Source organism: Motacilla alba, chromosome 22 (genome assembly GCF_015832195.1).
Source record: "Motacilla alba alba isolate MOTALB_02 chromosome 22, Motacilla_alba_V1.0_pri, whole genome shotgun sequence".
Taxonomy (NCBI): domain Eukaryota; kingdom Metazoa; phylum Chordata; class Aves; order Passeriformes; family Motacillidae; genus Motacilla; species Motacilla alba.
Window position 1 is genome coordinate 3,866,967 of NC_052037.1, and position 27,428 is coordinate 3,894,394.

At 62.8% G+C, this 27,428-nt stretch overlaps 1 protein-coding gene across 4 annotated transcripts; it reads left to right on the forward strand.

The window, feature by feature from the left end:
* Window positions 1-26,882, forward strand: FGFR1 (fibroblast growth factor receptor 1). Of its 4 annotated transcripts, none has more exons than XM_038160367.1 (18): window positions 1-271; window positions 6,158-6,360; window positions 14,527-14,790; window positions 15,487-15,570; window positions 15,978-16,153; window positions 17,630-17,753; window positions 18,488-18,678; window positions 20,082-20,226; window positions 21,530-21,732; window positions 22,765-22,910; window positions 22,991-23,112; window positions 23,222-23,332; window positions 23,454-23,644; window positions 23,774-23,896; window positions 24,008-24,078; window positions 24,328-24,465; window positions 24,861-24,966; window positions 25,053-26,882. In XM_038160367.1, the coding sequence occupies exons 2-18, from the start codon at window positions 6,270-6,272 to the stop codon at window positions 25,227-25,229; spliced, it is 2,463 nt and encodes an 820-aa protein (XP_038016295.1). In that variant the 5' UTR covers window positions 1-271; window positions 6,158-6,269; the 3' UTR covers window positions 25,230-26,882. The 4 variants fall into 4 exon arrangements, with proteins under 4 accessions (XP_038016295.1, XP_038016296.1, XP_038016297.1 ...); XM_038160368.1 differs by having other exon boundaries at window positions 21,530-21,726; window positions 25,053-25,229; XM_038160369.1 differs by lacking the exon at window positions 14,527-14,790 and having other exon boundaries at window positions 25,053-25,229.
* Window positions 26,883-27,428: the final 546 nt, after the last annotated feature.

Below are 27,428 nucleotides of genomic sequence, written 5' to 3' on the forward strand. Positions count from 1 at the left end.
AGTTCGGCGGCGGCGGGCGCTCGGCGGGACGCGGCGGGCGGGCAGCGGCAGCGGCGGCGTCGGGGCGGCCGCGCCTTCGGGAGCGCGTCCGGCAGCGGCTCCGGGAGCGCCTCCCGCCGCCTCCGCCGGCCGGGCCGGACCGGGGCTGCCATGGGGCGGCCGCTGTGAGCGCGGCGGCGGCGGGGCTGCGCCTCTCGCCCCGGCCGGGGCTCCCCTCCATTGTTCCCGGGAGCGGCGGTACCGCGCCGCCGCCGCCGCCCGCGGGGCTCCGGTGAGTAACGGCGGCCGCTCTGCGCGGGGCGGGGGGCGGCACCGGCACCGCGGGGCGTCGCTTTGTGCTCCGGGGGCTCGGTCGGGGGACGGGGCTCGGTCGTGGCCGAACCCCCCCAGGTGCGCCTCGTTGCCCGGGCGGGGCGGCTCGACGGCGGCAACGGCTCGGGGGGGGCTCCGCCTTGAGGGACCGGGGGGGTTGCGGGCAGCGGGGCCGGTCCGGTGTGCGGGGGTCGGGGGCCCCGGGGCCGTTCCTGAGGTGCAGCCGCTCGGGGGGCAGCAGTTTGGGAAGGCGGCGGGTCCGAGCCCGTCCATCGGCCGAACCGAGACTGGAACCGCCCCCACCGTCCCGAGCCTGAAACCCCTCCCGGCCCCGGGACAGCCTGGCGGGAATCGGGGGTCGTTTTCCGAGTCGTTGCCTGGCCCCTTATTCCCGAAAAGTACCTGAGCGGGAGCCTTGCGGCTTCCAGAAAAAAAAAAAAAAAAGGAGAAGGAGAAGGAGCTGGATTTGGTTGTGTTTCAGTTTTGGGATCGCGGGGCGGTCAGCGGGAATGGAGGCTCTGGAATAACGCCGTCCCAGAGCTGGTGCTTCCCTTTGTGTGTCCTCGCCGGTGGGGCTCCCGGAGCCGCCGCATCCCCGCGCCGTGCCGGGCTCCGGGAACCGCTCGTCCGCCCACGGCGGAGGTGCCGGGAGTGCGGGGAGGCGGCGGCGACACCTGCGACGGCGGTGACCGCCGCGCCGGTGCGGTGGCCCTCGGCACCGGAGGGATGGGTCGCAGAGGGGTTTGGTTGTGGTTTTTGTGGGTTCTGGGGCCGGGAGACATGGAGGTGGCCGCTGGCCTCGTGTGAGCCCAGAGCAGAGCGTGTCCGCGTTCAGGTGAGGCCGAGGAGCCCCGCGGCTGCCCCGCCGTTCCCTCTCTGCCCGGTTTGCCGAGTTCCTGCCCCGTGTCCCGGATCGCGGCGGGCCGGGGCAGCTCCCTCCCCGGTTAAACCGAGCGGCTCGGCGAACCCAGCGGCTCGGAGCTGCCGGCTCCCGGCCGGAGGGAGGCTGTGCGCAGGTGGAGGCGGTGGTTCGCTCCGCCGGGGCTCTCCGGTGCCCACGAGCTGGATGCCAGCACAGGGAGCGGGGCGCAGGGAGAGCCCCCCCGCGCTGCCCGGGGCCGCCGCAGGAGCGTGGGCCCTGCAGCCCCCTGCTCTGGCTAGCAGCCATCTTCCCCACTCAGGAGCACTTCCTCCCTTAATCCCTGTGCTGGCTGGCATGCACTGCTGCCTTTTCCTTGTGTTGCTCCGAGGGGATTAAAATAAATCGCCCCTGCCCCGGCGGGGTGCAGGCACGAGTGGTGCCGGGCTGAAGGCGGCCGGCGGGAGCCTCGTCTGGGCTGTTCTGCACACGAGGTGCGGGCCCTGGGGGAAGGGTCACTGCCAGAGGTGAGCCGGAGCTCCCTCTTTATTTACCCACCTAAAAACATAACCTGAGCCAGGAGCCCTATTGTCTCCAGCCCCAGGTGGAGCCCCCCCCCGAGTCCTGGCTGCTGGAAGGGGCCACTCACAGATGCTCATCCCATCCTGAAAATCCAACTTTCTGCCCCTTTGGGGACTTTCTGCTTCTGGGAATGATGGCAAATGTGTGTCCTTCCCCTCCCGATGGCTTTCCTTGGAGGAGTGCAATGTAGTGAAAACCCCACCCAGCTCCCTCCCAGGCTGGGGAATGGGTCTCTGTCCCTGCCTGGATGGCAGGCTGTGATGGTGTCCCAGTGTCCCTGTCCTTGACCAGTCTCCTCCCAGTCAGGGCGACCAGCCCAGCATAGATTTTTGGGTACCAATGGTTGTTCTGTGGCTCTGAAAATCAAGTCTTCAGGTAGGGAGAGATCCCTGAGTGTGAGGATGCTTCTAAAACTGCGATGGTTTTATGGAGATCTGTGGGTGAGGCTGGGCCTTTCCCTGTTGTTCCTGCCCCGTGTCCCAGGCTCTCCCACCGCTGGATACCCGCCCACAGCTCGGTGCTGGAGGTGCCCCTGGTAGCCCTAAGTCCTGGCGGCCAGCTGGGAAGGGTTAACGTGCTCTTTATGCTGCACAGTTGGATATTTATTTTTCCAAGCATGTGTCTGCTTTAAGCATTACAGTTTTTCCCTACAGTTCCATGTGCAGTTGTGTTTGCTTTTTATTTCAGCAAATACTTGGTTCTTGACCTGAGCCACAGGTTGGGGCACGGAGCGCCGGGCGAGGGAAAGGCTTCGCTCCTGCTGCCCTCGGATTGTGCCTTTGGCGTGTCCTTCTTCCCCAAGGGCAGCTGGAGGGCTGCTTTTGTTGTGCCTCAGAGGAAAAGGAGTCTCTTTTCATGTGCTTTGGAGCTGAGGGGCATCTGTGCCAGGCAGGGTGGTCTGCTGGCAGTCACCACCTCCCCTCCTGAGGGACAGGGACTGCGCCTGGCTGGGCACAGTCTGCCACCTCAGGCTTCTGATGCTGTGCAGACCCAGGAGCTGAGCTCAGACTCTTCTCCCTGTTGGACTTGGCCTGTCCCTGTTCTTTTCCTGCCTGCTGTGTTACCCACTGGCTGCTGGTGCCAAGGTGATGAATGCCTCAGGCCATCTCTGCCCCAACAGGGAGGCAGAGGAAAGGAACCAGAGCTCCCGGCCCCAGCAAGCCCATGGCAGCAGCCAGCCCCATCACATCCAGCACCCGGGGATCAGATCAGGGCTCCCCTGCAGATGTCACAGCATTCCAACCCCGGCTGGACACCCTGCTCCAGCACCAGCTCCTGTGTTTGGCACCTCGGATGCATTCCAGGACAGGAAGGGGCTTCCCCACTCCGAGCTACTCAGCTCAGAACCATGGGGTGCATCTGCTGTGCAAGTGGGAAGGTCCAGTCTGTGCCACGTCCCTGGGACAGCTCAGCCCTGTGACTCAGGGCTGTGGGAGATGCGAGGAGTGAAAGTGCAGCCCTCAGAGTCCCTGAGGACAGTGGGGGACAGGTTGCACAAGACTCCTCATGGACACACTGGTGTGCAAAGGCAGAGTGAGAACATCTTTCCTGGCACACAGGGAGCATGTGCCCCTGGAGGGTGCACAGATGGGCACAGGGCTGTCCATCACCACTCCAAAATAGCTCCGTGGGTGTAATGGCTGGTTGTAATTGCAGTTTTGGAGGCAGGTCTCTGAGGGGCACTTAGCCCTGGCTCCTCTCTAGCTGCTTCTGTTTTTAGTTGTTTGAATCCACCCCGGAGCAGTAAATTGCAGTGTGCTGGGGCCACGGGGAGTGGGGATGGTGCCCAGCGCCCAGCAGGAGCCAGGGACCCACCCTGCCCGAGCTGCCATCCTCCAGAGCAAATGGTTTCCTGTTGGGATTTGTATAAAAGCTGGATAAACACGGAAAAGAGCCGTGCTGTTGTTTGCACAGGTAGGAGTGCTCTCCCCACTTCCTTGCCTCCTTCCTGAGTGGACACCAAGGAGTCATGAGGGCAGGTGTCTTGGGGTTGCCCAGTGTCCCCTTTTCCCTTGGGAAGGAGGAAGAGGTCTGTGCTGCCTCTTCAGCATCTCTGAGCACTGAGATTCCCTCAGGTGCTGCTGAACCTGTCCAGAAGGAGCAGGCAGGATGCGTCCCAGTCCTGCTGCCCTCCAGCCATGCCGTGGCTGCTGCACCCTCCCTCACTGCCCTGGGAAGCCGACCATCTCCGTGTGCTCTTGCTGGGTCCTGGCACCCTTCCCTCTGTTCCTCTCTTCCTCCCTCCAGTGACCCTCTCAGCCACGGCACAGCTCTGGGCTGCCGAGCCATCCCTACGCCATGGAAATATCCTGCTGTCAAGCCCCTGAATCAGCTGGAAGGCACCCGCTCCGAGGTGTATCTGGAGAAGGGCTCTGCTGTGTGCGAGCCAGCACTGACTCATTTTTCAGGAACTGGAGGCACTGGGCTCTCCTCCATCCCTCCATCCCTCCCCTCGGCGCGGGGCCGGCTCGGGAGGCCCACGCAGACGCTCCGCATTAGGGCATGTTCCGGGGAGCATGTGCTGTCAATAAACAAAGCCACCGAGAGACAGAAAATAATTTCCAGAAATACCAAAGACTTTTTTTTTCCACCCCCCGTCAAAGAATTCCACCTCCCCTTTCCAAACCCTGATAAATCCTGAACATTCAATCACTATTTCCAAGCACTGCCCAGTGCCTGGGAGCGCTGGTGGTGGAGATAACACCTGTGTTTGCTGGGTGCCCTTTTCCCTGCTCAACTCCTTGTGTCAATAGCTTGGCTCCCAAATACTCCTGTGCCAGCCAGAGCAGTTGGGCAGGAAGGAGGCAGCTGGAGCCCCCACAGCTACTCCCTAGCTGGGCTTCCTTTGGGTGCAGAGGCTCTTTGGAGGATCTAAGCCCTTTGGGGCTCGTGGCTGCTCAGCCCATCCCTGGGGAAAAGCCACCGCTCCGGGTACAGGGAGCGCAGGGTCCCACGCTGGAGCAGGAGAGGCAGAGGCCAGAGCTCCACGGGGCGAGTGCGTGGGGAGGATGAGTAGCAGATCATTACTCACTACGATTATTACTCACTGTTTTTAACAGTGTGTACTTCAGCCTGACGCCTTTCGGCGAAGGGAAGCGCCTGTTCCCGCGGCAGGTCGGGGACGGCACCGCGCGCGGCGGCGGGGAGAGCGACCGGGTGAGCTCGGGATGCTCGGCAGGGGCTGAGGGGCCTGGAGGCACAGCTGTACCCCCGGAGGTGCCGCGGGGAAGGGTTTGTGGGATGGTGTTGTCCTGTCCACGTCCTGGTCCTTGTAGTTGTCCCAGAGCTGCCGCTGCCAGCGGCGCCCTGGCCGGGGCTGCGCGGTTGTGCAATGGCTGGGCAGGATCTCCTCGGCAGAGCCCGGCGGGACCATCAGCCGTGGCCAGCGTCGGGACCTCATCCCAGGCTGCTGCCGAGGTGCAGATGTGGCGCGGGGGTGGAGCACAGGGGCTTGTTCCCATCCGCACGGCTCGGAGCAGTCGGCCGGGGGCGGCTGGGTTTGGGCTCCAGTGTCCCCCTGGAACGTGTCTTGGAAGAGCTCCATGCTCCTGGCATGGAGAGAAGGAGGGATGGCCAGAGGGAAGGAGGAATGAGGGCCGTGGAGGGCACGCCCCCACAGCACCCTGATCAGAGGCAGGATCAGGCTCTGCTGGGCCTCCCTGTGCCAGAACCCAGCTCTGGAGCTGCCCTGCACGGAGCAGTCCCCTGGAAAGGGATGGGGACCTGAGGGGATGGGTGTGCTGGAGAGCCCAGCGTGAGAGCTGGCAGCGACGAGAGGGAGTTGCAGAGTTGGCCCTGGATGCCGGGGGATTTCTCCTCACACAGCCACTTCAAAAACAGCTGTTGGTGGAAAGAGATGGGCTGCAGCTGGCTGACCCTCTGGCTCCAGGAAGGCCTCTCCAAGGGGGTGGCTGCTATGTGCCCTATGGATCCTATAGGGAATGGTGGGGGCTGGAGTTTGCAGTGAGAGCTGCTTTGCTAAGGGTGGCACAGACAACACAAGATTTTGCTCTGGATAAGGGATATCCCCCAGTGAAGCCATGGGTCAGCAGCACCTGACAAAGCACAGGAAGATGAGAGCAGGAATCTCCCTTACTTTAACTGGCGTTAATGTTTCTCTCACCGTTCTGGGAAATCTTGCTGCATTTGGTTCTGCTTCGCCAGCGGTTTCACTCTTGACACATCAGCGCTTTTACACAGGGAAACATAACCCTGCCAGTCAGTGCCAGGTCGTGTCAGGCTGCTGAGGGGTCTGTGGAGACCTGCCACCGCAGTCTGGGGACATCCGTCGATCCAGGGACGTCCTGCTGTCTGGGCTGGATGCGGGAGGAGCAAGCGCACGCCGTGCTGGATGGCGGGATGTGGGGAGCTGGCCCTGCCTGACTCTGCTTTCATCCTTCCCAGCTTGTAGGGGCTGCCAGCCCTGCGGAGACCCCCCTGCCCCCGGGCCAGCCCGGGGCCCCCATGGAGTGGCAGTTGCGGAGCCCAGTCGCCGAGCAGTAGCCGCAGCAGTGGGATGTGGACCTGGCGGTGCCTCATCCTTTGGGCTGTGCTGGTCGCAGCCGCGCTCTCCGCTGCCCGGCCGGCCCCCACCCTGCCCGAGCAAGGTAAGAGCACGGCCCGTGCCCCCGCTCCCTCGTCCTTTGTGTTCCTCCTGGGTGACACCAGCTGCTCTTCCCTGAGGCAGAGGCTGGCGTGTGCTCCAGCTGTGGGGCCACCAGCACGTCCCCAGTGCCACCTGTGGTGTCACCCAGGCTGCCTGGGAGCTGGTGCCTCTGGGGACATGGCACGTGTTGTCCCCAGGGTGGTTTGTGTGGGCACAGAAGTGGGTGTGTGGCTCCAGCAGTGCCTGGGGATGTTTTAAACCTGGAGAAAATGGTGGCAAACCCTGACCTGTTGGTTTGGAGGAGGGTGCAGAGCCCCCGGGGCTGTGTCCCCTGCTGGGATCACTTCCTGTGACGGCACTGTCACCCCTGTGATGATCTGTAACCTGGGATGTGTGTGAGGCTGCTCCCACCCTGTTGGCCCCACTGGGGTGATCCTGGGCTCACTAGTGGGGATGAAGGTTTGGGTGCAAGGTACTGGTTCAGCTTTTGCCAGCTGGCAGTGCTAGGGATGAATGCACCCTGCAGAAACCCTCGGGATGCTCCGGTGTTGCTCCCAGCTGGAAATGCCCAAGGCAGGGGCGCAGAGCCGGGGCTGGCTCATGTGGTTTGTGCAGTCCAAATCTCTGCTCCAGCAGAGCTGGAGCTGGGGAGTGCAGTCCCTGACCAGGACATCCCCTCCCTTGTTATCGCTGCTGTCCCCTGGGAGCAAGGCTGGTGGCAGGGACCAGGGGTGCTCCTGCCTCAGCTCTGCAGTGTGGGGGCACCCCAAGGCTCAGGGATGGGCCAAGTGGGTCGCCTGGCCCTGGGCAGAGAGCCCCGCTCCGGCGCCTCGGAGCCCTGGCCCTCGGCGCGGCAGAGAATAACCAGAGCCGGCAGCGGGGCTCTGACTCGCTCCTTTTGGTTCTAATTACCCAAGAATGTCTGGTCTGTGGGCACTGCTCTGCTTTTTAAGACTCGCTCCCCCTTCCCCCTTCCTCCCAGCAGAGCCCTGAGAGGCAGATTGCCGCTGTGGCCGGAGGGGCACGGCGCTGGGAGGCGCCCCGGGGTCCCCTCAGGGCTCAGGGTGGCAGCTGGCAGCTGGCCGGTGGCCCCTCTGCAGCTGCACCAGCCCCCGGGGGAGATGCCCTTGGGGGTGATGCCCTCGGCTGCCGGGGTTGGCATCTCTGACTGGAGCAGCAAGTACCCTGGTGACAGGTCACACCCTGTGGGGTGACACCTCAGGAGACAGCCAGAGCCGTGCATGGTCCCTGGGGAGCTGCAGCTCCAGAGAGGAGCCCGGGCAGAGCTTCACTCGCAGGGACCATTGCTGAGATTTTTCCACTGGCGTGCCTGCTCCCCGCATCTGTAAACAATGCGGTTGACAGTGGTAAACATGTTTTTCTCAGGAGATTGCTCTTCCTGGAAGAGGTTTCCTGGCAGTGTTTGGGGTAAGGATGGCTCTGTGCTGCCAGGAGAGCACCACCTGCAGCCCCAGCCCCGGCCGCGGCACTGAGAGAAGTGTTGGGTGTTCAGGCTGAGGGGAGCTGATGGAGCACAGGTGAATTTTGGGGTGCATGAGGAGCCCTGCAGCTCCTGGCGGGTTTGGGAGCCGCGTCAGGCGGTGCCAGTGGAGGAGGAGAGGTTGGAGAGGAGGGAGCTGGTTCCTCGCCAGCCTCATGCCAGGGCTAACAATAACCTCTGGAAACATTTTCCGACACGGTTCTCACCAGGGCGGCCCAATTAGTGCCACAGCAGGAGCCCGGCTGGGGCAGAATCCGTCCCTTGGCTCGGGAGCCGACTGGTGGGAACAAAATGTTCCCAGCAGGACGTGTGGGATGGGAAGAGCCAGTGCTGGGCCAGGACCTGCAGCCAGAACTGAGCCACCAGCATCTCTCAGGGGCAGGCTCCGGCCCGGCCCCAGGGGTTTTGGGGTCCCCAGGGGTGTGGATGGGGTTCAGCTGCCATGCTGAGGGCCGATGTGTCCTGGGGGCCGAGGTCTCTGTCCTTCCCCCGTGGCACCGTGACTCAGGAGCATCCCCCATCACCCCGCTCGGTCCCTCGGTGGTGGAGGCAGCAGCTTTGCCGGACTTTGTTCTGCATGTTTATGGGGTTTCAGTTTACTCCCGGTTCTGAGGCAGCTAAGCTCCCTTCTCAGGGAGGAGTAATCCCCCGCGGCCGGCCAGCGGCCTGGCCTCACATGGAGGGGGCTTCAGCTCTGCCTCCCCCCCCTTCCCTGTGGTGTGGGAGGGAGTTTGGGAGCTCTGCTCGTCGGGGGCTCCCTCCCAGTACCAAAAAGTCTGGAGCAAATAAAACATTAACAGGCATTTACTGCATTTTATAGTTACCTAAATTTGGAGGTGGTGAAAAAACCCTGGTTAAGGGGAAAAGCCAAGAAATTTCCATGCGCAGCCTCTGTCCCTCCCTCGCACAAAGCCGCTCTTTGTCTCCAGGTTAAATAGAAACCTGCAGAAAATTGCCAAGGTTTTTTTTCCCCTCTCTCCTTGTCTGCCATTGTCCCAGCCGCTGCTCAGGCATCTCCTCGCAGGGGGCTGCCTTGGCCCTGCAGGGGGTGCCGAGTGGCCCAGCAGATTGTCCCGGGGAGCCGTGTCCTGGGCCAGGGGGGTTCTGCCTGGAGCAGCTTCTTTTGGGACACGCTGCGCCCCAAACTGCCCCAGTGCAGCAGATTCTCCCCTGGGGGGTGTGTTTGCACTCCAAAGCACAGGGGACTGGGCTGCAGCCCCCTCCCCGTGGGGCAGGGCCCGAGGGCTGCCCCATTTCCCAGGGCTGCCCAGCTGGCCACAGGCTTAACCCCCCCCGGCCATCTGTGGGGCCAGCAGGGGCCCTGGCTCCCGGGGCTTTGTTGTCCCCAGCTCGTCCAGGGGGTCTTGCTCTGGACCCTGCAGGAGCTAAGCAGGCAATGTGCTCAGCCCAGGTAGCCTGGGGAGCCCACGAGGGTCTTTGGCTTGTCCCTGCTGCTCCCCAGAGCACTGCTGACCCTCAGCTCTGTCCCCCTCCCCATTTCCCTGCTGCCCAGTCCCTCCTTGTTCTTGCAGCTCTTGATGTCTCCCACCCAGTGCCTCGGGAAGCCCGGGGGATCCCGTTTGGAGTAGCTGACTCCTTGCTGGAGCCCCACAAGCAGCCCAGGGATTCCCTGCCAAGCCTGCAGCCTCCTGCTCTTCTGCTGTTGATGGCAGCAGCCCAGGACTGTTCCCGGAGCTCGGGGGGCCCAGCAGCACCCCCAGACCCCGCTGCTGCAGCTGCCCAGTCCCGGCTGCCACGGCTGTGTCCTCCAGGGCATCACACCCGTCCCCTCCCAGCCTGCCGGGCCGGCTTTGTTCCATCCTCCCGCCTTTCCACTCGGAGGCTGTCACTCCGGCCTTTAATTGAGGAGCAAAAAAAGAAATAAGACTCTTGTACTCTGCCGGGGCTGTGGAGCTGGCCCGGGGAGAGCAGGAGGGCCCCCGAGTGTGGAGCCCCCATGTGCAGCAGCCTGGGGCAGGGCAGGAGGGAGGTGGGCACAGGAATGGACACTCAGCTCCAGCAGCGAGCCAGGGCCACGCAAAGCCAGCCAAAACCTGCGGGTTGGGGTGTTCTCCTGTGACCCCCCCGTGTGTCCCATGTTCTCCTGTGACCCCCCCGTGTGTCCCATGCCCGGGGGGAGCCGATGGGGAGGTGTCTGTGCCCCAAGCCGCTGCCTCCAGGGCTCTGAGCGTGGCCGGGGGGGGAAAGGGGGAAAGGGGTGGGTTTATCCTGACAGCTTTGCAAATTCCCAAGGCGCCTGTTAATTAAGTGCTGCTTCATTTGCGGCGCAGGCTGGGAGAGCGGGAGGGCCTGGAGCGGGACACGGATCCCCTCTCCCTGCGGAGGAAGCAGCCGGGGAGCGGAGGGTGTGGAGGACAGGAGGAGCTGGGGGTGCCCTGAGCACTGAGCCGTGTGTGCCTTGTGATGCTCATCTGCTGGCATCTCCCTGCTGCCGCCTTTCCCTGGATCCAGGGGTGAGCAAGGCCCTGGAGCAGCCGGGATGCTGCACCTCGGGCCGTGCCCCCGGCACAGCCCGGGCTGGGGGGCACGGCAGCGTGAGGAGCTGTTTAAATCAAAAAGAAGCCAATCCCCACGTCCCAGTGAGCGCTTCCTGTTGGGATTAGTGGGGCTGCCGGGCATGTGTGTGCTTTTTCTTCAGGAAATACCTTCGGAAAGCCCCGCTGGGGTCTCCAGGGCAACCGGCGCCTGCGGCTCCGCGCCCCCCGCCCGCATTGTCCCCGCGCCGCTTTGTTGGCCCCTTTATTGCCATCGTCACCATCGCCATGGCCGGCACAGCCTGGGGCTCTCTGTGCTTGGAGGGTGCACCCCGGGCTCCCCGCGGTGTGTGCCCAGCCTGAGGGGCACGGGCAGCACGGAGAGAGGGGGCACAGTGAGCGCATGCAGCTCCTGTCCGCAGGGCTGCCCCGTGTCCCTGTCCCTGCTGTCCCCGTCGGTGACAGTTATATGCACTTGGTGACACTCTCCATCTGGCCAGCGCTCGCTGGGCTCGGCTCCGCTCCCGGTTCCATTTCAAAGCTGGAATAAAGTAATAAACCCGTGGCAGCTGCCCCCAGCATGGCACCGTGCAGCTTCTGGGGGTGCTCACGCAGGCACCCTGGGCTGGAGCTGCCCCTTTCCTCACTGGGGACCTCGGGGCTCCCCGTGGGCATGAGCCCTCCTGTCCCCTGGGGTGGACGAGGCCTGTGGGACTGGTGTTCCTGTGCCCTGTCACCCTGTTTGCTGAAAGGGGCTGTGACCAGCCCCACAGCTCCCAGCTGAGGTGAGGACTCCCACCGAGCGACCTTTGTGCAGGGCTGGGAGCACCCAGAGCCTCGGGGCTGAGAGCCAAGTGCTGGTCTGGCTGATGAACCTTTGGAGAGGTGGCCCCTGTGGGCCTGGCTGGTGCCCATGGGGAGGCTCTGCCGTGGGGCTGTGCCCCGTGCTGTGGTTTAAGGTACAGGAAAGAGGAGGGGATGTGAGACAGGGATGTCTCGGGCTGGTGAGACCAGCAATCATTAACCACACCAGCGCCACGGCTCACACCAGCAGCTCTCAGTGCCCCCGGTGCCATCTGTGCCATGCCAGCAGCCACAGTGCTCTCTGCCTGCCAGGGCCACCGTGCTGCTCAGCCCCACCGAGAGGCTGAGCAAACCTGGCCGTGCTCATTGGCCTGTGAATTCCTTCTGAGAGCCTTCCCACCAGGCTGCGTTTTCCACTTCCTCCCGAGTGCCAGAGGAGTGCCGTGGGTATCCAAAGGGCACACCCCACCGTGCCCTCTGCCTCCTGTCTCATGCTGTGAGTGACCAAGGGCACACCCCACCGTGCCCTCTGCCTCCCCTCTCGTGCCGTGGGTATCCAAAGGGCACACCCCACCGTGCCCTCTGCCTCCTGCCTTGTGCCATGGGTGATCAAACACCCTACTGTGCCCTCTGCCTCCCCTCTCGTGCCGTGGGTATCCAAAGGGCACACCCCACCGTGCCCTCTGCCTCCCCTCTCATGCCATGGGTGATCAAACACCCTACTGTGCCCTTTGCCTCCCCTCGTGCCGTGGGTGACCAAGGGCACACCCCACCGCGCCCTCTGCCTCCCCTCTCCATCCGTCACCTGGCCACCTCCGTGCCCCAGTCATGCTGCTGATGCAAACCAGCCCCTGGCTCAGTGGGGCTGGAAGTTTTTAGAGGGGTCAGAAGGGTCTGAAGGAGCAGTGGCACTTGCATAGCACACCCAGGGACCTGTGGCCATTGGGAAGGGACCCTCCTGAACCTGGAATGCTGCTTCCTCAAGCCCTGGCTCAGGCTGGGGTCTCCTGAAACTTCCCCTCCTCCAAAGGCCTTTTCCATGCCCAGAACACCTCTTGACATTGCCCAGGTGCAGCTGTGGGGTGCTGGTGGAGCTCAAGGCTGGGAGGAGTGACCACCCCAGTTTCCCTGCAGGGCTGTTCTGTTCCATAGGGAAGTTTGCTGATGCCTGGGAAGGGGCAGAGGTGGGAGCCAGATAAGAGCAGATGTGGCTGCAGCACTGGGCTCGTGCTGGTTTTTGGGTTTTCATGGCTGTTTGTTGCCCCCTGGCCTTGCTCTGTGTGAGGAGGGAGCTGGGATGGGCAGGAGGATGTGGTGTTACCCAGCCCCGGGGGTTCGGGGGGGCAGGATGAGATGTCACTGCTGCTTTGTGAGCCTTTGGAGATGCCTGTGACTGAGCACTTGAAACACAAATCAGAGCTGTGAGAAGTGCCCGTCCTGTTGGAGAAAATCAGGGAAAAACAGGATTGCAAAGCAAGACCCTTCCCCACCACCAAAGGGGGGCCCCCATTGGTCTCCTCCTTCCACATTAAAATGTTTTGTAACCTCTCACGGCTGAACTGGAGCCCTGGACTGAGGAAAGGGAATTCTACCCCATCCCACTGTTTTCCTTCAAGTGCTGAGCAAAAGAAAGAGGAGAAACTCTGGAGCTGCTCATGAATGTTTTTCCCATGAAGCTTCTCATCAGTCCAAGGCAAAGAGAAGTGGCCAGAAAGTGAAGTGCAGGTCACGGTGCGGTGAATCAGAGTTCTGCAGAGCCGAGCTTTCATTTTTGGCTGCACAGAGTGGCTGTTGGGAGCAGGGAGGAGCGAGGCCTCGCTGCTGCTCCTGGCCCTGTTGCTGTCTGCATGCCCTGGCTCCTCTCTGGAGGAGAGGAGACCACAGCAGAGACCCTGTGCCACTCCACAGCAGTGGCCCAGGGCGAGGGGCTCTGTGCTGTTCATGTGCAGAGCAGGGAGCAGAGGTTGTTCTTGTCTGGATCATTGGGCACTCAGAAATCCTGGCGGGCTCAGCCCTCGAGCCACAGATCAGCTGAAGCTTGAACATCTCCTGGCTGGTTCTGCTGCGTGTATTGGGATTTTCCAGCCCCTGAGAGGAGCATCTGCAGCAGTGCCCTGTGCCCCTTCGTGCTGCTCCCACGGCATCCCGATGGCATCCAGCTGGCCAAGAGCAACCAGACACACATTATCCAGGAGGAGGCAGAGGTCAAGGGGTGCCTGAACAGTTGGGCTCTGGAGCTGTGCCCACCAACCTGTGGAGCTCAGTCTAGGATGATGATCACCCTGCATCCACCCACATCATCCCAGGGAGCCTCTGCAGAGCTGTAGCAGCCTGGAGCCTTCCGTGGGCTGTGGAATTTGAAGAGGTGATTTCCAACCCAGCATCTTGCCCAAGCCTTGGGCTAGGAGAGCTGCTCGTGCACCACCCACCATGGAGGGCAGGACTTGAGGACAGAGCCCTGGGCACTTCAGGGCTGGGAGAGATGAGATCATGTCACAGCAGGATGGAGAGAAAGGATCTTTGCTCTGCTCACACAAGTGTCACCTCGGGGAGCTCAGCTCCCCTGCCTGGATGCTGCGGATGGGATCGCCGTGGCGGCGCCTGTCTGGCCAGAGCCCCCTGGGCTGACCTGTCCCCCTCGCTCCCTGCCTGCTGTCCTGCCCTTTCATCCCTGCAGTGCCCTGCTCTAACCAGGGTGGGGGTCCTGGTGGCATGGGGACCCTGGCCTGCTTTGCTGGCTGCCCGCTTGTGGTGGTAGGGATCCCGAGACCCCTGCGAGGTGGCAGAGCCATGCAGGGATTTGGGATGCTTCTGGGCGAGGCTGGATCCTGCCATACAGCAGCACTGAGGTGTCACTGTTGCCTGTTTCTCCCCTGTTGGGAATCCCCTGCCCCATCAAGCTCCATAAGAGCCGAGAAGGGTGAGGGCTTTGGAGCTGCCTGGGCTCCAAGCAGGTCCTGCTGCAGAGGGAAGCACTTGGTGCTGCTTGGGGAGCTCGCAGCCTCTGCCTCTGCTCTGCTGCTGCTGCCACAGGCTCCATCCCCTGAGTGCTGGGGTCCCCAGTGCCCCAGCGGGAATGTCCCAGCAGTGGGAATGTCCCAGCAGTGAGAGTACCCCAGAAGTGGGAATGTCCCAGCAGTGAGAGCACCCCAGAAGTGGGAATGTCCCAGCAGTGGGAATGTCCCAGCAGTGAGAGCACCCCAGAAGTGGGAATGTCCCAGCAGTGGGAATGTCCCAGCAGTGGGAGCATTCCAGCAGCGCATGTTGCCTCATTAACCAGGCCGCAGCAGCAGCAGCATGGTTTTCCTTTGGTCTCTATTCCTTTTCTCCTTTTGTTTTCTCTTCTTCTCTCCCCTAACTCCTCCAGCTCTGCCCAAAGCAAAAATCGAAGTGGAGTCGTACTCGGCCCACCCCGGTGAGCTGCTCCAGCTGCGCTGCCGGCTGCGGGATGACGTCCAGAGCATCAACTGGGTGCGGGATGGCATCCAGCTGGCCGAGAACAACCGCACGCGCATCATCGGGGAGGAGGTAGAGGTCAGGGACGTGGTGCCCGAGGACTCAGGGCTCTATGCCTGCATGACCAACAGCCCCTCGGGGAGCGAGACCACCTACTTCTCCGTGAACGTCTCAGGTTCGTAGCAGCCCCGGCTGTGCAGGGACGGGGCAGCCGCGGGGCCAGGCTGTGAAGCGAGGAGCAGGCTGCCTCTGCACACCCCTGCACACCCCTGCACACCCCTGCAGGCCCCTGCACACCCGCTGGTCACACGCAGTGAGTTCGGGGCCGACCTGCCCCTTGTGGGTGCCCAGAAGAGTTCCCGGTGTGGTGCTGTGGCTTCCTGGCCACTGCAGTGCAAGGAGCAGCAGCCAGAAATCAGCTCAGGTTTATCTGAGGGGCCGGGGGCTGCAGGGCCGCCCCAGAAGGGGCACGTGCTGGGTGGGAGCCGTGGTCTGCAGCGGTGCTGATGGAGTGTGAGGCTGGAGGTGGAGGAATGCTCGAGGTGGGGACGTGTCTGTCCTCGCGGGTCTCGGCTGCCACCCCCGGGGCGTTGGTGGCGCCAGACGTGGGGTGAGGAGCTCCAAAGTCATCTCTGGCAGCAAATCTCTTCACGATGGCCGTGGCTGCAGGCACTGGGACGGTGGGCTCTGCCAGCCCTGCCTCTGCTGGGGATTTCTGTGGGATCCCCATGCCCCTGCCGGGCATCAGCACCGCCCTGCCCTCCCACCTCAGCGGGCACAGCCCCCACCACCCCCCCACCCGCCATGCTCTGCCAGCCACAAAGGCTCCCTCACACACAGAGACTCAGCAGGGCCATTGCTTCTCTTGCAGACGCTCTCCCCTCTGCAGAGGATGATGATGATGAGGATGACTCCTCGTCGGAGGAGAAGGAGGCGGATAACACCAAGCCGAACCGTACGTGCGAGCTGGGTTTGCCCTTGGCACTGCCCTGCGGCCGGGCAGGGGGAGGCTGGGCACACACGGGCATCACCCAGGGATGGGGCCAGCAGCCCGGGGCACCTGGCAGTGTTGGTGGCACTGCGGGGAGAGCAGGGCAGGGCTGGAAGAGCAAGGGGCTGTGCCAGCACGGCTGTGTCGGGGTCACTGCTGGTGCAACTGAGCATCCACCCCACAGGGAAAGGGCTGCTGTGTCTCGTGGGTAATGCCCTGTGTCCCAGAGCTCCCCTCCCTGCTTTAGCTGCCCTTGGCTGCTGGCATCTCTCTTGATTCCTGTCTCAGCCCTGCTCTGGGCATCCTTGGGTCTCTCCAGGAGCAGGAGGCTGCTGGGTTTGGCCGTGCTGAGCCCTCCCTCTGCTCCCCAGAGGCCATTGCTCCCTACTGGACCTATCCTGAGAAGATGGAGAAGAAGCTCCACGCCGTCCCCGCTGCCAAAACAGTGAAGTTCAAATGTCCATCGAGCGGGACCCCCAACCCCACCCTGCGCTGGCTGAAGAACGGCAAAGAGTTCAAACCCGACCACCGCATCGGGGGGTACAAGGTACGGGTGGGGCAGGGGGGAACAGCCCCCAGCTCTGTGCACTGCAGGGCTGGGGGCTCCTGGGCAGGGCCAGGACAGCGAGGGGGCTGGAGAGGCACCGAGCCCCCATCCGCGCCACCCCAGCAGGGCAGATGGGCCCCTCTGACATTGCTGCTGGGGAGTGGCCCTGCAGCAGTGACCTGCTTCTGGGTCATGTTTGTACCAGCTCAGCCCTGGGGGAGGGGGCTTGTGCCGAGGAGCCAGCCTGGCTCGGCCACCTCCGCCTAATCCCCCCGCCGAGGATGGGGCCCGGGCAAGGGGAGGGGTCTGGGCATCCCCCCGGCTGGAGGAGCCCCTCCGTGCCCGGCAGTGGTTGGTGGGGGTGCTCCAGCACGTATTTGGGGCCCACATAAGCTCCCTGAGCTGGGGAGGAGCTCAGTGCTGCTTCCCCAGTGCCCACAGCAGAGCCAGGCTGCAGATGGCACCTGGGTGGGATGGCAGCTTGGCTTTCCCCTTCTCACAGCTCCAGAGCAGCATCCCCATGTTCCTTTTCTCCCCAGGGGAGGGGATGAGCAGCACTGTCCCCTTTTGCCATCTCTCTGTTTTCAGGAGCAGGGCTGGAGCCCTCCGGGTCTCCCAGGCTGGGAGCCCTGAACCAGCCCAGCCAGGGCGCTCTGGGGCCACCATCACCACTGGGTCACGTGCCAAGTGTCACAAGCAGCTCCAGACATGGCCCTGCATGCCAGGGCTCCTGTCAGGAGACTGGGGCAGCAGCAGGAATGCGGCCAAGTCGCAGCTTCCAGCTCTGTGCAGTGTGTCCTGGAGGGACATGGGCTCACGGGTGGGGAGAGAGGGGCTGTCCCAGCACAGTGTCCCAGCTAGCCAGCAGGGCTGAAATGCAGGACTGTGGAAATAACCCAGCTGGGCTCAAGGAGGGTTTGCCATGAGGAGCCACAGCTGGAGCTGGCAGTGACAGGGCTGGCTTTTGGGGAACCTCCTGGTGCCCCGTGGCCAGAGGGACCTGGGCACTGCCCTTCCCAGCAGAGCCACTGAGGCTCTCCCAGAGGAGATGCACTGGGGCAGCAGCACCCACAGCGTGCCCCGGGTGCAGGACACCAGGCTGCAGCTGCCCACTGCCCAGCACAGGGTTCACTGACCATGGGGAGCAGTGGGCTCTGACCCCCAGCCCAGCTGTGGAGGCAGCTCCTGCAGGAGGAACAATGCTGGTTTGTTCCCTGCACACAGGGGGGCCACCAGGGAGGGTGTCCCCACACCAGGAGAGAGACAACATCTGCTCAGCACAGCTGGCTCCGTGGCTCCTGTCCCTCCTGGGACAGCTGGGAGCAATTACAGCCCCTCTGTAGGGAAGGAGAAAGGTGACCTCAAAGGGAGATTTATGTCCTGCCCGTGCCAGGGGTTGAACCAGCTGTGACACGAGCAGGGCCTGGGGCTCGTGTGTGCTGCACGTAACTGGCTCCGTGCCCCCCGTGCCCCCAGGTCCGCCAGGCAACCTGGAGCATCATCATGGACTCGGTGGTGCCGTCTGATAAGGGCAACTACACCTGCATCGTGGAGAACAAGTACGGCAGCATCAACCACACCTACCAGCTGGACGTCGTGGGTGAGTGCACGGCGCTGGGGGCTCACCCCACGCCCTCGTCCCCCTCAGCCTGCCCAAGCAGCAAGGGCTGCAGCGGCCTGCAGGGATGGGTGGGCTGTGCTCCCAGGGAAGGGGCTTGCCCACCATCCCTGTGGTCATCTCCCATCCCCGTGGTGTCTCCTGCCCCGGTGTGCGCGTCCGGGCAGCGAGAGGTTCACCCCACCCTGCTCTGGGGGCTTTTAATTGTGGTGAAAATAATTTCATAGACCAGACAGAAACTTGTTCTAATCGCCTTATTAGCCATAATTCCCAGCTGGGAAGGCTGGTCTGAGCAGTTCCACATGTGGAGCTGCTCTAAATGCCAGTAAATGAACCATTAAAAATGTGATTTAATTTGATTACACTGAGCAAACTGAAGGGAACAGTCAGCGAGGTGAACAAAGGGTTTTGTTAATGCTGACTCACCACAGTGGCAGCCACTTTGTTAACGGCCAGGGCCCTCCATAGGTTTGTTTGACCTCTGACCCTGCCCAATAGGTGCCGACGTCCCTGTCCCCACACCCAGGTTTCACCTGTCCCCCATCCTGGATGCTGTCACCCCACTGCAGGCAGGCTCCTGGCCAAGGGGACACCAATGCAGCGTTGGGTGCATGGGTGCTCGCCTCAGCCAGGGGTCCTGGGCATGGAGGGCTGCAGGGATGGGCAGGGGGCACGTCAGACCCCGTTGTAAGGTGCCCCATGTCCTGGTCCCGCAGAGCGCTCCCCACACCGGCCCATCCTGCAGGCAGGGCTGCCTGCCAACAAGACAGTGGCCCTGGGCAGCAACGTGGAGTTTGTCTGCAAGGTCTACAGCGACCCTCAGCCCCACATCCAGTGGCTGAAGCACATTGAGGTGAACGGCAGCAAGATCGGCCCCGACAACCTGCCCTACGTGCAGATCCTGAAGGTAAAGCCACACGCTGGGTGCTCCCAGCCAGCTTCCCTGTGCCCGGGGCAGGAGCAGGGCGCTGGCAGCCACAAGAGTCACCTGGGGCTGGGGACCACCGGCCTGGGGGCACCTGGAGCCCAGAGCCATCCCCAGCTTGCCGGGCAGGGAGTAGGGAGGGCTGTGTGTGCCAGCTGTGTGCTGGCTCTGCGGTGCCTTTGGAGCCCTAAGGGCACACAGCACAGGGCTGGGTGGGCTGGCCCGGGCAGCGAGCGCAGCTCTGGAGCTGGGAGCTGAGCCCCGGGTCATCCCAGGGAGAGCAGCTCCCTCTGCACCCCAGCAGTGCCACTCAGTGGGCACGCTGGCCACCGGTCCAGCTGTGGCAGGAGTTCAGACTGGGTGGCCTTTAAGGATCCCTTCCAACCCATTCTGTGCCTCCGTGCAGCCATCCCAGCTGTGCTCCTGAGGGGAGCAGGGTTACACCCCCATCCCTGCCTGCCCCTTCCTCCTGTGACCCCCTGTGGGCGTGGGGGGAGCAGCCCCTGCGCTGGCAGAGCCGGTGCCAGCCCTCGAGGCGCTGCAGTGCCTGGGCACATCCGTGTGACTGCGTGTTGTTGGTCTGTTCCAGCACTCGGGGATTAATAGCTCTGATGCGGAGGTGCTGACCCTGTATAATGTGACAGAGGCCGAGAGCGGGGAGTATGTTTGTAAGGTTTCCAATTATATTGGCGAGGCCAACCAGTCTGCGTGGCTCACAGTCACCAGGCCCCTGGCCACAGGTAACCCGAAGAATGCCTGGCGGTGGAAGACAAAACTCTGGGCTCTCTTGTTTCTGCTGTTTCTGGTGCAACAACCATGGAAAAATACCCGTCGGGGCTGGCCGTGCTCTGTGTGTGTGTCCCAGTGTCTCTGCTCTGTGCTGCTGTCTCGTGTCCCGCTGTGTGTCCTGTGTGCTGCCCTCCCCATCGTGCAGACACCAGAGCTGCCCAGGTCCCTGCTGGGGCTGGCACCAGTCAACCCGGGTCTCTGAGGCACCCCAGACTGGCACAGTGCTGCATCCCCTGTCTGTGCTGCCCTCCTGCCGCCATCCTCTCATCTCTGTCCTGTCTCTGTGCTCCCGTCCCTGTGCTGGTGCCTCCCTCGTCAGCCGGCCAGCTCTGCCCGGGTGATTTCTCCATGCAGCCCATCGCCAGCATGCTCGGATGGGCAGGACACTCCGTGTGGTGGAGGGTTATAACAGCATCTCCCTAGGTCCGCCGGGATGAGTGGTCATCCCGAGGGTCTCTCTAGCAGGTCTGCAGTGGTCTCTGTCTGCTCCCCGGGGGTCTGGCAAATGAGACTGGGCTCTCCCTCCTCTCTGGCCTCCTCCCAGAAGATCTCATGTCGTTTGCTTCTCCGTTTTTTGCTTCCATTTTTCCTTCCAGACGGCTGGCGTTAACACGACAGACAAAGAAATGGAGGTCCTTCACTTAAGGAATGTCTCATTTGAGGATGCTGGGGAGTATACATGTTTGGCGGGTAATTCTATTGGGATCTCCCATCACTCTGCATGGTTGACAGTTCTCGAAGGTATATACTCCTCTTCCTTTCCTCCCTCCTTTCCAACGTATGCATTGTGGTCTGGGAGAGAGCACTTCCCAGCCCCTGTCCCCTGGGTCAGTGTGAGCTGCCCTGCAGCTGGAGCAGATGGGGCAGTGTCCCCCAGCTCTGTGCCCCCCTCCACCCCAGCTGGGGTCTGCCCCCGCTCTCTCCCCGGCCCAGGCAATGCATACCTGGGGTCCTTAACCAGGGCTGGCTCCACCGGAGCAGGACAGTCTCACACCCCTGGGCCAGGCCAGCGCTGCTGGGGGTGGGTGCTGGCAGGGGGGTGCCCTTCAGGGGGTTTGGGGGTGCTGGCAGTGCTGTCCTTCCCTGCCAGGGCCTGGCCTTGCCCCGTGGTGTGGGGCTGTCCAGGGCTGTGTGTGCTTGCCCTGTGGGGATGGCTGCCCCGTCCCCATTGATGCTGCTCCTCGCTATCAATGCAGGGACCAAAGCCTGATAACAGCTGTGGGAAAGCTTTTGGGGTGCTGTGTGCTCGTTGCTTTCCAGCCAAAACTTTCCCAGTTATCAGCCACTGCTTTGTCAGCCAGGTGTGCTCAGAGGTGGGGCAGGAATCTTCAGCTCCCTCTCACACCTCTCTCTGAGGCTCTGCTCTTTGGGGGCGTCAGGCTGGGGGTGCACGAGGTGCAGTGGCAGCCCCGTCCTGCCGGATTCACCACGGACTGCGGCACGTGGCTGCAGGCTCTGAGCTGTTCCAACACCCCCTCAGGCACCAAGGCAGGGTCTGGGGGTCCCTTCTCCCAGCAGCCAGGCTCCCACAGCGGGTCATTGCCGCTGGAGTGACGCCGGCTGCTCTGCTCTGAGCTCTCCCCAGTCATTACCAGCAAGGCCTGGACTCCCGCAGCCCCAGGCACTGCCAGACACTCCATTCCCTCACGCACGGGGTGACCCCACATCCCGACAGACCTGCAGCTCCCAGGCGTGGGCAGAGCACAGCAGCTGGGACAGAGACCTGTCCCCAAAGCTGCCCGTGGTGCTGCTTCCCTGTGGGGTGACTCAGGCCCCGTCCCCTCACTTCACACCTGTTCTATTTGACCCCATCCCGCCCTGGGCTGCTGCAGAGATGCCAAAGGCTTTTTTTTTTGGCATCGCTTGGCCGTGGGGATGATGAGCTGGGGGCTGCTTGCACACCTTCCCTGCCAGGGTGGGGGTCAGCCCCCAGTCCCTGCTGCACCCACATCCCCACTGAGCTTGGGGAGGAGCCAGGGGCTCCCCAGTGCCACTCCCCGGGGCCTGGTGGGTGCTAACAAACACCCTGTTCACACCGACCCAGCCATTGAAGACACCCCAGCCATGATGACGTCTCCCTTCTACCTGGAGATCATCATCTACTGCATCGGAGCCTTCCTCATCTCCTGCATGGTGGTGACCATCATCATCTACAAACTGAAGAGCACCACCAAGAAGACAGACTTCAACAGCCAGCTGGCCGTGCACAAGCTGGCCAAGAGCATCCCCCTGCGCAGACAGGTAACAGAAAGTAGAGAGGGGGTTTGTTTGCACCTACTGCCTCTCCTGGAGCCCAGCCTTTCCCAGGGGATGGGTGGGAGGATGGATAGAAAGACTCAGGACCACCTCACCCTGCTGCACGTGCCACCCCCTCCAGCCTGTGCCCGCCGGTGGCACAGGATGGGCGCTGTCCTGGCTGTGCCCCCGATGGCAGCACAGTCAGCAGGGTGGGGAGCCTGCACAGCTCCCCCTCATCCCCGCCCTGACGGGGCTCATGAGGAGAACCAGGAGGATTTACAGCAGTGCAAGGTTTGAGCAGAGCGTGGGACACACTCAGGACATGGGGGAGCTCCCAGGCTGTGCATTTTGGCCTGCAGCATGATGGAGACTAATTAAAAGTTCCACAGAGGGGAGCAGCACTGCTGGGCACACAGGCAGGGTGGGCAGGGGCTGCAGGCAGGGGCTGGGGAGAGGGGCTGGGGGCAGGGGGCTGCAGGCAGGGGTTGTGGGCAGGGGGGGCAGGAGCTGCAGGCAGGGTGGGCAGGGGGCTGCAGGCAGGGGCTGTGGGCAGGGTGGGCAGGGGCTGTGGACAGGGGGCTGCAGGCAGGGTGCGGCAGGCAGGGTGGGCAGGGGTTGCAGGCAGGGGCTGCAGGCAGGGTGGGCAGGGGTTGCAGGCAGGGGGCTGCAAGCAGGGGCTGCAAGCAGGGGCTGCAGGCAGGGAGCTGCAGGCAGTGGTTGCAGGCAGTGGTTGCAGGCAGTGGTTGCAGGCAGGGGTTGCAGGCAGGGCGGGCAGGGGCTGCAGGCAGGGGCTGGGGGCAGGGGCTGGGGACAGGGGGCTGCAGGCAGGGTGGGCAGGCAGGGCGGGCAGGGGCTGCAGGCAGGGGCTGGGGACAGGGGGCTGCAGGCAGGGTGGGCAGGCAGGGTGGGCAGGGGCTGCAGGCAGGGCAGGCAGGGGCTGCAGGCAGGGCGGGTGCCAAGGCTCCCATCACCTTTTCCCCCCCGGGGGCAGCCAGCCGCGGGCCGGGCACTGCGTGAAGGTAACCCACGGCCCCACTGCAGGTGTCGGCAGACTCCAGCTCGTCCATGAACTCGGGCGTGATGCTGGTGCGGCCCTCGCGCCTCTCCTCCAGCGGCACCCCCATGCTGGCCGGCGTCTCCGAGTACGAGCTCCCCGAGGACCCGCGCTGGGAGCTGCCCCGGGACAGGTGAGCCCAGCACCCACCAGGGTGCTGCTGGTGCCGGGAGCACCCTGCTGCCCTGCTGCATCGGGGTCTTCTCCCTGCAGGCTGATCCTGGGCAAGCCTCTGGGAGAAGGGTGCTTCGGCCAGGTGGTGCTGGCAGAAGCCATCGGCCTTGACAAGGACAAGCCCAACCGTGTGACCAAGGTGGCGGTGAAGATGCTCAAGTGTAAGTGGGGGCGAGAAGGGTGGTCCTGGCGTGATGCCACAGCCCTGGCTGGGGTCTGCGGTGTGCAACCCAGCCTGGCACCCCCTAAGTGCTGCCCTCTCCACTTCAGCCGACGCCACGGAGAAGGACCTGTCTGACCTCATCTCGGAGATGGAGATGATGAAGATGATCGGCAAGCACAAGAACATCATCAACCTGCTGGGAGCCTGCACGCAGGATGGTGAGGGTGCATGAGTGGGGAGGAGGTGTCCCCTCTGCCACCTCTCCAGCTGCTGTCCCCTGGAGGAGCTGGCCTGGCGCCCTGCTCCACGTTCCAGCCTCTCATCCCACCGTCCCCTCAGGACCCCTCTATGTGATCGTGGAATATGCCAGCAAGGGCAACCTCCGGGAGTACCTGCAGGCACGGCGGCCCCCGGGCATGGAGTACTGCTACAACCCCACCCGCGTCCCCGAGGAGCAGCTCTCCTTCAAGGACCTGGTGTCCTGTGCCTACCAGGTGGCACGGGGCATGGAGTACCTGGCCTCCAAGAAGGTGAGGAGCTCCCAGGGGGCTGTGGTGGGATGGGGAGCCCAGCGGCTGGGCCTGGGCCACGCGCCCTTCGCTCCCTGCCCATCCCATGGTGGGGAACCGTCCGGTACTGAGAGCCCCGTGCTCGGTCAGTGCATCCACAGGGACCTGGCAGCCAGGAACGTGCTGGTGACAGAGGACAACGTGATGAAGATCGCCGACTTCGGGCTGGCCCGTGACATCCACCACATCGATTACTACAAGAAGACGACAAATGTGAGTGGTGTGCGAGGGGTGCTGTGGGCTGGGGAGGCTCCAGGGTGTGCTGGGAATGCCACAGGCACGCAGGGCTCACCCCTCACAGCCACTGTGGGTTTTGTGTCCCAGGGTCGCCTGCCAGTGAAGTGGATGGCCCCCGAGGCTCTCTTTGACCGAATCTACACCCACCAGAGTGACGTGTGAGTAGGGCCTGCTGGGGAGATGCATGGATGGCATTTGCCTTGATTTAATGAAATTACTATTGGTGTCAGCCAGCCGAACGTTTTGAATCCAGATTGTATTTGGTGCTGGGACTCATTTATCCTGCAGAGTGAATCGAAGCTGTGGATGGCTGCTCCTCCCAGCAAACCAGCCTCTCACCGTACCCAAACTGGGGCCCAGAGGGGTGTCAGCACCCCGGTGCCCCAGCGTCTGCCCTGTGTTCCCAGGTGGTCCTTCGGGGTGCTGCTGTGGGAGATTTTCACTCTGGGTGGGTCACCCTACCCCGGTGTGCCCGTTGAGGAGCTCTTCAAGCTGCTGAAGGAAGGTCACAGGATGGACAAGCCCAGCAACTGCACCAACGAGCTGTGAGTGCAGTGCTGGGATGGGGAGGAGGGGTTTGAAGTCTCTGAGTGCCACTGCTGGGTGCAGAACGTGGGCTGGGGCATGGAGGGTGGCAGGGAGATGTTTGGAGTTACAGTCCCAGCAAAACCATCAGTCAACCAGATTTGCAGTAATGAGCATCTCCATGGACAGGAGGGAATCCCAGGGTGACCCCAGCGCAGAGACCAGCCCAGGAGGGTTTCCCTTCCTTGCACACGGGGGATTAACCTCAGCCCCTGCAGCAGCATCCTCACTGGCCGTGGCTCCAGCCTGGGCACAGGGGCACTGGGCACACATTCCTGGTGCTTCTCTGCTCCCGGGGGTGGGGGTCCCCAGCCGCCTGCCCCGGGCTGAGCCCCGCCTGGCCCTGCCCTGGCAGGTACATGATGATGCGGGATTGCTGGCACGCCGTCCCTTCCCAGAGACCCACCTTCAAGCAGCTGGTGGAAGACCTGGACAGGATCGTGGCCATGACCTCCAACCAGGTAGGAGAGGTGGCACCTGGGTGATGCTCTCCCTGGGGGCCGCCCGGTCCCCTGCTGAGCCCGTGGCTGGGGTTTGTCCCTCCCAGGAGTACCTGGACCTGTCCATGCCTCTGGATCAGTATTCCCCCGGCTTCCCGGACACGCGCAGCTCCACCTGCTCCTCGGGGGAGGACTCGGTGTTTTCCCACGACCCGCTCCCGGACGAGCCGTGCCTTCCCAAGTTCCCCCCTCAGCACAGCAACGGTGGACTGAAGCGACACTGAGGGTGGCACAGCCAGGGTGCCAGGGTGCCACGCCGTGCCGTGCCCGTGGACGCTGCCTGCGCAGCCTGGTTGTGCTGAGCTGTTGCAGAAAGGGTTCAGAGACATCCGTAGCATCTCGCGTAACCAAAACCACCCACCTCCTGCCAGCTTCTCCTGCCACTTGTGTCAGCCCTCCACAGCCCAGAGGGTTCAGCTCCGGGGTTTCCGTGGCCTTTCCTCCTTTCATTTTTAAACCTCTTCTCCGTGACTTCTGTGCTTGAGTATTCCCACTTGGCTGAGCTGAAATCCTCTCCCGTGGGCAATGCGTGGCCAAAGAGCCAGCCAGGCATCCTGGGATGGCACCTCCTGGTCGGGCACAGGGAGCCAGGCTGGTCTGCCACTCGGAGAGCCTGGTGAGCCAGGAGCAGCACCCGGCTCCTGCAGCTGCACAAGGGGGGAGCCTTGGCGTGCCAGGAGCCTCACTGGTGTGCCAGGAGCCTCACTGGTGTGCCATGACTCTCACTGGTGTGCCAGGAGCCTCACTGGTGTTCCGGCACCCTCACTGGTGTTCCAGCACCCTCACTGGTGTGCCAGCACCCTCACTGGTGTGCCAGGAGCCTCACTGGTGTGCCAGCACCCTCTCTGGTGTGCCATGACTCTCACTGGTGTGCCAGGAGCCTCACTGGTGTGCCAGCACCATTACACCAGGAGCCTTGGCATGCTGGGACCCTCAGTGTGCTGGGAGCCTCGTGGTGTGGGGCTCCCTCTGTGCCCAGGATGCCCCCGGGCCACAGGACCAGCACCTGTGGGCTTTGCTGAGCCAGGCCTGGCACATCCAGGGCAGGAGCTCTGCACTGCTCAGAGGCGACCGAACCCACCCGTGCTAAACCCAGAGTCCCGTGTACATAACGAAAAATATGTATAAATATGAATATATATTTACATGTCTTTTTAAAAAGGGTTGTTACCAGAGATATGCCAGTTTGGTAGGAAGGTACTAGTGGCTGGTAGATATCAGTTGCTATAAAAAAAAAAAAAGTCATATATTTTGCTATTTTTGCTGGTTTTATTTTTTTAAATTATGTTCTAAACCTATTTCAGTTTAGGTCCCTCGATAAGAATTGCTGCTGCTGCTTCAGTTTTATATGGGGTTGTATTAAACAATAATAATAATGTGTCGATGCCTTTTGGGAATCCGTTGTCATTACGTGCCTGGCCTTGCCCTGGCCCCACGTCCCCCCCAGGTGAGGCTGGGGCCACCCAGTGCCCTGGGGAGGGAGAGAGGGGGCTCCTGCCCCCCATCCCCTGCCCTGGGGGGAGCAGGGGTCGCTCCAGGCGGTGCCCAGCTCGGTGCCAGCCCCGGGCAGCGCCTGCCAGTGCCTTACCAGGGGAGCAGCCTCACCCCAAGCCGTCCGTGCTCCCCAGGCTGTGCCAGTGCCTCAGCTCTGCTCCACCACGCTGGCACCGGCACGGACGGACAGACGGACGGACGGACGGGGCACTCCCTGGCTGGGGCAGGGGCCACCTGAAATCCTCCCCCCATCCCTGCCGCCGGTGCCAGGCCGCTGTTACTTGAAAAGTTTATTTTGCCTTTGTATGGAGAAATATTATTTGTTGTAAACTCTTCTGTAATGAATCTGGAATTCTTGTAATTATTAAAGACTTTAACCGAGACTTGGCCACCCGCGGCCCGTCCCTGGGGGGGCCGTGGGGAGGGGACTGTCGGGGCTCTGGGTGCTCGAGCAGGCAGTGCTCGGGGAGGGTGATGCTCAGGGAGCAGCCGTGATAGCAGCTTTTTGTGGGAATTCTGTTTTTCACGCCTCCAGCGCTGCCCATAAAAATGTTCCAGCACCCTGCACCCCACGGGGCTTGGGCAGCGGGGTGGGAGGTGGCTGCCCATGCATGGAGGGAGGGTGAGAGGGGCTGCCAGCCCCTCCAGAGCCTTTAAAGGGTTAAACCGAGGCGGCTGAAGCAGCTGCAGCATCACCGGCCTCCCCGGCCTTTTTAAATGCATCTGCTTGTTGCTGCTTCCCGGTGTAAATTAAATCGATCAGCTGCACTCTGCCCACCCCCTTTAAATTAAGTCGAGCTTTTAATCAAGTGATTTATGTTGAATTTGCGGCCCTGGATTAAACTCGCAGCCCAGGCGGGGGGCAGGGCTGGGGGCTCCATAAATCACTGCTCTCTCCGGGACCGGCTTGGCGCGGCGCAGGGAGAGCT